Genomic DNA, 9,494 nt, shown 5'->3' with positions numbered 1-9,494 from the left:
ATGTATTTAACTACATAACTACAGTAAAGTTTCGTGTCATACTTATAAGCGACATAACATCAAAAATGAGTTATCAAATTTTACTACCAACAGCAATTCACTTTTTCAACTCAACTGCTACTACTACTACTACTTTAGACGCCCTCAACTAGCCACTGTTTTTTGTGTTTCTTCGTTGCATCACGTCACAAACATTGACAAATAAATCAACTTCATCGAATGACGCCACACAAAAAATGGCTAATAGCCGATGGCAGCAGGCGATGGCGGACTGGCGGACTGGCAGACTGGCGGGTACTCGTTGGCTGTAAATAGCCAACTGTACATTTGGCAGGCGTCAGCAGACAGCAAAGAGCGGACAGTTGGCAAATTTTTGCGGCTACTGCAATGTCACACATCAATTACCAACGACGACGTCGACGTTGATGACGGCGCTGATGCTGATGGTGGCTGCGGACACGACAGCTATTGCAATGCTGTCGCAAGCACTTTTGCACTTTTGCATAGGACAATGCAGCCTCCGGTAACGGAAACAAAAACGTGCGAGACACAAATTGTCTGACTGAAATACATATGTAGGCTAGGAGAATGAGAGGCTGGCTTGTTGGCTAATCTCCTGTGTACATGCAGATGCATACATACATACATACATATGTAGATGTACATACATAGGTGGTTTGTGTGTAGGTGTTGCATTCAGCACAAACAATACATGCCTGTGCTTGCGGCTGGTCGTCCACTCGCCGCAACGCGCATCCGCCCACTGGAATCATGCGGAAAATGCCAAAATCACAAAAGGCAATAAACTGAATGCAAAATTGTGCACATTTTTCAACAGCATACAAAGTGGAGGAGTGCAACGCTTTTTTGTGCAATTTTTTGCATCACTGCCGCACGTTTCTATTGAGCCTTTTTTTTGTGTGGTTAGTATTTTTTTATTGCGCGCATGTTTTTGCAAAATCCTGCCAGTTGTTACTCCCACTTCGTCATGTCAGTCAATGTTGGTGCTGGACGTTTTAGTTTTTTCCATAGACTCTTCCTAAAAATGCATTATCGGCGCGCAGGCAAGCACAAAAAATTGCAACACTGCGCTGTGCTATTGTAGGGAAAATCAAAAAAAAAAAAACATTACTACACGTCAACTAGCGAACTTTAGTAGCATCTAGCTTGTGAAATAGTAGTAGTTGCCAATTAAAATGTCCAAGTGAGTATGGTACAAAGCAATAAAGTTGTTGCCGCAATAAATCGCATTGGAATTGGTGTAAATATGTATATTAGGCCGCACCAACTTACAAGCAAACAAAAAAAGTTCGCCGTACACAACTGAGTCTAAAGTATTTTTGCAAGGCAGTTCCGAAAAAGAAAACTGTCGAACCTTAGGGTGCCATTTTTAAATTTTACGGTGATACCTACATTCGTCAAATATATATATATTTTTTTTAATATATAGTTCTACTGGTATAATAAAAAATGTCCGTAGCAAAAGATTAATGATTTTTGGAGTGCTTTAATTTACTGGTATTAGGGTAAGTGGAATGGTGTACTTGAGGTCAATGATCTTTACAGCAAAAAGATTGTCTTCATCGATTTATTATCGTTTAAAATCCGAAGATATGATAAAAAAATCCAGAAAAACAACCAGTCGGCCAAAATAATTTGGAATTGGTATTTAATTTGCTGACATTAGGGTGGGTTGTTAGGGTGATAAGAACTGAGATCTCGTGGGTAAGTAAGAGGCCAAGGAACTTTAAAACAAGCAAACTGTCTCCTCGAGACAAGAACATCGATATATCATACCTTAAGATCCAGCCTTTAATGCCGAGGATATGACAAAAATTATGAAAAAGTGATCCCTCGTTCGGCAAAAAAAGATAAACATTTCACGAAATTGCCTTGCAAAACTACTTTCGTCTCAAATGTGTACGGCGAACTCTTTTTTCGGGGGCGGTCTAAATTTTTTATCATTCAGCAGAATTACGAGTCATTGGTCCTAATCTTTAAATGACCTACACATAAAAACTAAGAACGTCATAATACATACATATGACCCGCTTTACTATCACAGTTTTTCATGCTCCTACTACTACAATGCCTAAACCTTTCCTATTTTAAGTACTCAACTTAGGCTGGTCTGAAAACAAGCTTTTTTTGATGAAGTACTTAAGCCGGTTTTACTGTGCAGGATGTATATATGTATTATCTTCTTTTTTTAATATTTTAATCCTACTCATATTTTCCTTTTTCTTTTATTTTTCAGACGGTATAGTCGGACCCGGCACCATTACGTCGCCGTGGCCACCGATGAGTGCCGGCCCGCCTGGTGCGCTGGGGCCGGCAGACACAAATGGCAGTATGGTGGATAGTAAAAATCTGGATGTCGGCGATATGAGCGACGTAAGTAAAGCCCTGCTATACAAATCAATGCATTTACACGTTTATTAATTAGAAAGTAGCTGCTCGGACAGATGATTCATTGAAAATGCGAAATAATCTTATATTATTTTTTTTATTTGGCAATACGCCTGAGACCAATTCTCCGAATGCCTCACTGCTCAGCCTAATTCTGTCAGCCGTGGACACCTAGTGTTGCCAGATCCTTCTGCAGTCGCTAGTTTCCTTGCTCATGGTCGCTTAGGCCGTGCTGAGTCGAGGGATCTCTTCCTCGAAGGGTCATCATCTATACGTACGAAATACAAGTAGATGAGTCTCAATAGGTATCTATTCATTGCAAAAAAAAAATCAGCTTTAAAATAGGCTAAGTGATGGTGAGCGACGAATTCCTCATCTAGGGTATTTTCCAGAATTTGTTCAATGGCGGATTTGTCAGTTTTGAAGCCATACTCATTAGGCCCAATAAATTTGTTCATTAGGGGTTTCAGTTCTACCGTATTGTCGCTCATGGGAACTGGTATGAATTGGACAAAAAACGTTGAGACTTCACACTTAGGGAATGTATTCTTCAGCTGAATCATATATATGTGCTTTGTGGTTTTTAGGTCCCATTATGTTTTAACTTCGTCTTTTTTTTGTCATGCTTTTCCTGTCAATTCTGGTCGATTTTTTAAATAAAATTTTACAGTAGAGAGTGGAATCAGTCAGTCGCACCGGGCACACCATAGCCTAAATACTTACATATGTATGTATGCCAAAAAAAAGCTCCTTCCAAGTTTAAAACCTCATTGCCATAATTTCAACAAAAATCTTCTCCCGAAGAATTTATATTTAAAGAAGATTCTAAATTCGTTGAGAGAAACTTCCGGGATGATTTATATACAATTGGGCTGATGTCAATCTTGCTTTTGCCACCATTTAAGAAGCTTCCAATTTCTTGGACATAAATTTTCGAGCGAAGGTGAAATAATTTTCATTACGACTTATCGAACCCTATAGAAATGGCTCTTTCTGAAATATAAAAAACAAAGCATTTTTTAACCTTGCCTTAATTTCTTTGAAAATTGGACTTGTTCAAAACGGTTGGAGTGGTCTTGATATTTTGGTAGATTTTGCGTGGACATTTCGTTTGAAAAAAAAAAAATTTTTTGACGCGGCAACACTGGTTACCGTTCTTGATTGAATTCGGGCAATCATCGAGCTTTGTTTTCTATTAAAAGACATTTTCTTCTGCAGAAGCTGGCTACTAACTGCAAAGCCTACCTTGCTCTACAGAAAAAAAAATATTTTTCTTAAATACATTTGTGCTTTCCTGAAATACATTTAAGTTTTTCTGAAATACATTTGGGTCTTTCTGAAATACAAGGTGTATGTAGTTCATGACAACTCCGATTTAAATAAACAAAATTACGATTTTTTGTTCATCATCAGTTATAATGAACTCTATAACTATTTTAACCGAGTTTTTTTTCATTTGAAAGATAGGTACATAATAACAGGGTTTCCATCTTAGGCGAGTCCATTGAAAGCAGATTAAAATTTTTTTGAAAAAATCCCATCATTCATCCAAAAAGTGACAGACCACCCTCACTTAGGTACAATTGTTTAATATTTAAAATTTATGAAAGCTAAACTCCCGCTCATAATATTACATACATATTATGTGGCCAACAACAATCAAATTTAAATGGTCCTTAACTCAAATGCATTTGAACTCCATTTTGGTTGTTTAGACTTGCAACCGCAACACACAAAATTAAACGAACACCAAAAAAAAAAACTTAATATTCAAATTCAAATATGCATTTCGAAAGTGTAACTAAATCAGCGCGAAAACGTTAATGTAACTAAATAAATGTGCAAATGTGTGGGTGTAAAAACGAATTATTAAATAAACTCGCACATATGTACATATGTATGTACATACATACATATGCAGATGGGACAGCATAAAAAAAGAAACAATTACAAGCAATACGAGTTAATTTTCAAATATGCCAGACATTTCATTTGACCACAAATATGTTTGCAGTCAATTTCGGATATCAATCAAATTGCAATTTTAGCTTAAATTCAAAACGCACGCAGCTATACACACTAACGCATGTACTACATCGATACATACGGCATGTACTTAATGTACATATGTATGTGTATTGGGGTGGTCCAAAAACAGTAAAGTCGGAATTGTAATGCTCTCATCCCCTAGAATAGTTCTGTATACCCCTATTTTATTATTTTGAAATCAAAAAAATATTTAGTGGTCGCTCAAAGCGCTCAAAGTTTTCCATGTACTTTTATATGGGAAAAAAAACATTTCGTAGAAATGGTATATAATTCTTGAAGATCAATATTTTTCGATCGGAAAACCCTGGTTCTCTTCAAGAGACTTTCAATAATAATAGCCAATTGTTTATTTAACCATTTTTTAATACTAACGATTTTTTATTAGTCCGCCCATTGCATTTTTCGGGGTCTTTATGGGTTTTTGGCGGACCTATAAATTATAGTTGCGATGAAAAAAACAGTTAAATAAACAATTTGGTGTTATTATTGGGAATCTTCTGCATGTAAACAGAGTTTTCCGATAGAAAAATATTGGTTTTTAAGAATTATATACCGTTTCTACGAAAAGTTGTTTTATCCCCATATAAAATACATGGAAAACTTTGGGCGCTTTGAGCGACCTCTAAATATTTTTTGTTTTCAAAATTAAAAAATAGGGATTTTTTTCGGCATAGAACAATCCTTGGGGGTGAGAGCATAAAAATTCCGACTTTACTTTTTCACATGCATTTTTCGACCACCCTAATGTGTATACAAATACTAATAACAGCGCCGTCCAACATTCTAAGAATGCATAGGTGTGGGTGTTTACCTGTTAGGGTTGCCAAATGTGCTTGCCGGTGCCGGTGTGCATGTTTTTTAGCGTGTATGACACAGCCTCCTTCAAACATTATTAACTTCATCAATGTAATTTGACACTGGCGCTGTCAACAGCAACGGCAACAGTTAAAGTGACAACAATAACAACAACAATGAAACCAATAATGCCAGCAACAATGCAACGCAAGTTGACAATATTGTATGTATTATATTACCGCAGTCGCTGTCATAACCGTTTCTATATACGAACCTACATATTTATTACAACAACCAGCTACAGTCGACCCTCAACGCTCTCCCTCTTCAAAGTCAACAGCGTGGCCTATCACTCCCATAGTCGATAGCAATCGCCACAGCAACAGCAACAGTTGCTGAATGTCTCTTTCAAGCTGTCGTTGTTGTTGTGTACTATGTAGTGGTCCTGTTCACGGAGCTCTAGAATTCAAACAAAGGTACAAAAGCGTAGGTGTGAATTTGTGCGCATACGTATGTATGTATGGATGTATGTACGCCTGCGTATGTGTGCGATTGCGCTCTGCTTTCGCACAGCTACTCAAATTGCTCATTAAAACTCATTGACAATTAAAGCCACTTGAATTTACGCTCGAGTGCAATACTTTTGTTGCAGGGGTACTTGGCGTACGAGTACATAACAGCGCATTGTGCTGTTGTTGCCCCAGCTGCTCTTCAATATAGTATTGCCGTCTGGTATTATTATCGTAGCCAGCGTATGGCGTTACCTTGGTGATACATACTCGTACATATCTACAAATTGCACAGTGGGTTAGTTTTTGATCTCAAACTGTCAGACTGCTGGTTGGTCTCTTCAGGAAGAGCGATGAACGATGACAAATCTGTAAGAATTTGTGGTAGCACGAAGCACTGCATCTCCGGTTCAATGAAATCATCGGACGATTTGCCGAAATCTGCATCAAAGCCTATGTTTAACAATACTAACCTCATTTGTGTACACGCCCCGACTGAGTAGAAGGACGATGAGACCAAAGATTAATTTTAAGGTGCCTAGAAGAACATAAGAGCCTTGTGCATGATCTTCAAATCGTACTTGGCGACTTCAACGCTGGGATGGACAAAGAAGGCAAAGTATTGTGCCAAAATGCGGCCTTCCCGAAAATACCTCCGCAAACTGAGGGATAGAGTTCGACTTTGCCGCATCAAGAAACATAATGGGCCCAGACACCAAAATCCACATAGCCACTACGGTGTCTCCTGTTCAAACATCTAATCAAATTGATAGCTGGAGTGTAGGCTTCAAACGCTCTTGACGTACATGCCATCTGCCGAAGATCCAAGCTCGACTCGCTTCATTGCATTGCTACAGCAAAGGTCTGACGTCGAAAAGCTGCATTCTAACGAATAATTGGTATTGGATAAATATAAATGAGCAGTGGGTTATCTTCTACCAATCTCTTCGCACCGATACTTAAGAGATGGTGGTTTAATATCACCCACGTTTAAATAGGCATTTGGTATGAGAGTTCCGAGTCGATGTTCCGGAAACACATGTGGTATATCCTGCCACCAAATTAATCGTGATGCTTAACAATTGAGCAGTACCATGAAAAGAAAGGAAGAGAGTCGTTCTTTTAAGAAGAAAAAATAGGGCAGGAAGATGTTCATAAGCGCGATAAGCTGGAGTTGCTAATAGGTTGGAAGGTTGGCTAGGGATTTATACCAGAAAGGTAGACCCTCACAAATACTCAACGGCTGGCGTGTGATTTCAACGATAACAGTGCTGGCGGTAATGCTGGAACTGCAGCCACTGCATCTTTTAGTAGAACAGGCGAACTTTCCTTAATTTTGCGAGAGAGGGTTTTGGCAAAGACAAGGAAAAAGGAGAAGCTAGCAATATTGACCCTACATGAAACAACTGCTTGGACCTTATCTTGGGTGGCGCTGAAACCGCCTAAGCGATTTCGGGCGAGTGCAGTAATGCAAGCCACTGTTTGTCTCTTCTGTGCCAATTAATATGCAACTTGTTCATTGTATTATGACTAATGGGCCAGAATATCAGTGGTAAAAAGGAACGTACTCACACTTGGTAGTAGTCAGAATCCATATTGAAGAAAAAACGCATATTCTGTTTCCAGTAAAAACTTGTAATGCATACATATTATATTGCCGCTTTGTTCGTTCGTTTTTTCATTTTTTCTGTCACAGATCCTTTCCACACTTTCTTCAGCAGAGCCAGAAAAAAGTTATGCGCTCTACTTATTGAGTGAAGTGCACTTTCTCATTCAAACATTTTGGCCTTTGTGACACTTTTTGCTGTAGTTAACAGCATTTTTCACGCACACTCTATAAAAGGATATATTAAATATGTATATATGTATGTATGTACATGAAACTATGTACATACATATATTATTTTATTTTTATAAGCAAAATTTTCATTTTACTGAATGTAATGGTTTTCATCGTTTATTTTCATGTTTCGTTTTTTTTTACACACGCTCTACAGGACGAAAAGGATCTCTCCTCTGCCGATGCGGAAGGTGTTTGGAGCCCCGACATTGAACAGAGTTTTCAAGAGGCTCTCTCCATATACCCGCCTTGTGGACGACGGAAAATAATTTTATCTGACGAGGGTAAAATGTATGGTAAGTCAATTGATAATTATGTACTCGTACATATTTACTATACATATGTATGCATGTATATAGGTTGTATGTACATACAATTTGTGGGCGTACATACATATTTACACAAACGGATGAATAAAAAGTATGGAAGGACATGCTTATGCATTTATGTCTATGATTTTCGGTTTTTTTTGGTAAAATATTTTAATCTCAATACATTAGAGTGCCTCAGCAGAAAAAGTTTTATATTACATTTTTTTTTTTATTTTTTGCAATTTTGATGAAAATCTGCAGAACCGATTAGTAAATGTTATATAATAATAACTAATTGAAAACAATTGTACGGTTTCCCAAAACGAAAAATCCAATTTAAAAAGAAAAAAATTTAAATTTTATAAATTTTCATCAATTTTTTTTTTTGTTTAGTTGAAAAACTATTGGGTATGCAGTTGTGTGCCGTGCGCTGTGGTTAAAAATTCGTGCACATCGTTGTAATTTTAAGTAAAATATAAAGTCTGAGGTAGTTTTAGAAGATTTCCGCATTTTCTATGTGAACGACTATTTCCCCGACGACGACAAATTTAAACTTGTTTTCTTAAAGTCTGACATTTAAGTTCAATAAATTTCTTAGTCGGTTGTTATTATTTTTCAATGCTTGGCTTCCACTTTTTCTTTATCCAAACTTTCACCAAAAAATGTATCTATGTATTTCAATCTCATCCAGATTAAGCCACTTATTGGCGTTGGCACCTCCTTGTCGCCTCGTAAAATAGCACACAGCTCATTGACGCTGTTATGAAAGTATAAAATTTTAGTGTATTTTGACAATTCAACCAACATAATTGGCACTTCAAATCATCAAACACAAATGGCGTAATAAAAAAATGTCCAACACCTAAGCACATACATACATAAGTGTTAAGAAGAAGGAAAAGGAAACGGCACGATGACAATGCGCGATATTCCACTTAAAAGCAATTATAATCTCTATTTCTGTCATAATCCACAATTAACTGCGCCACTTACAAACACTTCAATTTTTTTTTTTTTTTGTTTTTTTTTTTTGCTTCAAATTCGCCAATTTTCCAGCACGTTCCATGAACGAGTGTAGAAACTTTTTTTTTTTAAATAAATCAATAAAAAAGTACAAAACACCGACTCAATGACAAGAAACCAACCGCAGTGATCTGCCAAATGTGGGAAGCGTGTAGTGAGCATTAATGCGATTACAGCACATTTCCGTCTTTGTATTTTGTGCACAAACACTTAAAGATAGGGAACTCTTTTAGTTAAGTTAATATATGTATGTATTTGCAAGCATACACTCTCATATACATCCTTACATATGTATATATGTGGTATACTCCGCCTACTGTATTCAGTGGTTCTGTGCTCACTTCATTTCATAGCTTAGATCAGTGCCGAGCTGTTGGTTTTTTTCTGTGGCCGTAAACCTATTGATGTAGTATGTATGGATATTAGGGTGGTCCAAAAAAAACATTTTTTTTCGTGTCACCCCAAGGATTGAAGAATAGCGAGAGTATGGAGACCCGTTTTTATTTTAATTTTTTTTTAAATCGGCTACCATTTACTTAACGGCGTCGACCAAGTGGT

At 37.2% G+C, this 9,494-nt stretch overlaps 1 protein-coding gene across 1 annotated transcript; it reads left to right on the top strand.

Moving 5' to 3' along the window:
- Window positions 1–2,257: 2,257 nt before the first annotated feature.
- LOC118754320 (protein scalloped-like) lies at window positions 2,258–7,898 on the top strand (the record flags this gene model as incomplete). The annotated part of the gene is made up of 2 exons (XM_036489195.1): window positions 2,258–2,394; window positions 7,760–7,898. Coding segments are annotated over 2 exons (276 nt in total), but the record flags the coding sequence as incomplete, so codon positions are not given.
- Window positions 7,899–9,494: the final 1,596 nt, after the last annotated feature.

Source organism: Rhagoletis pomonella, unplaced genomic scaffold (genome assembly GCF_013731165.1).
Source record: "Rhagoletis pomonella isolate Grant_MI unplaced genomic scaffold, Rhpom_1.0 Rhpom_scaffold_03707, whole genome shotgun sequence".
NCBI classification, from domain to species: Eukaryota; Metazoa; Arthropoda; class Insecta; order Diptera; family Tephritidae; genus Rhagoletis; species Rhagoletis pomonella.
The sequence above is the reverse complement of the archived record's forward strand: the minus strand, read 5'-3'. Positions and strand labels throughout refer to the sequence as shown.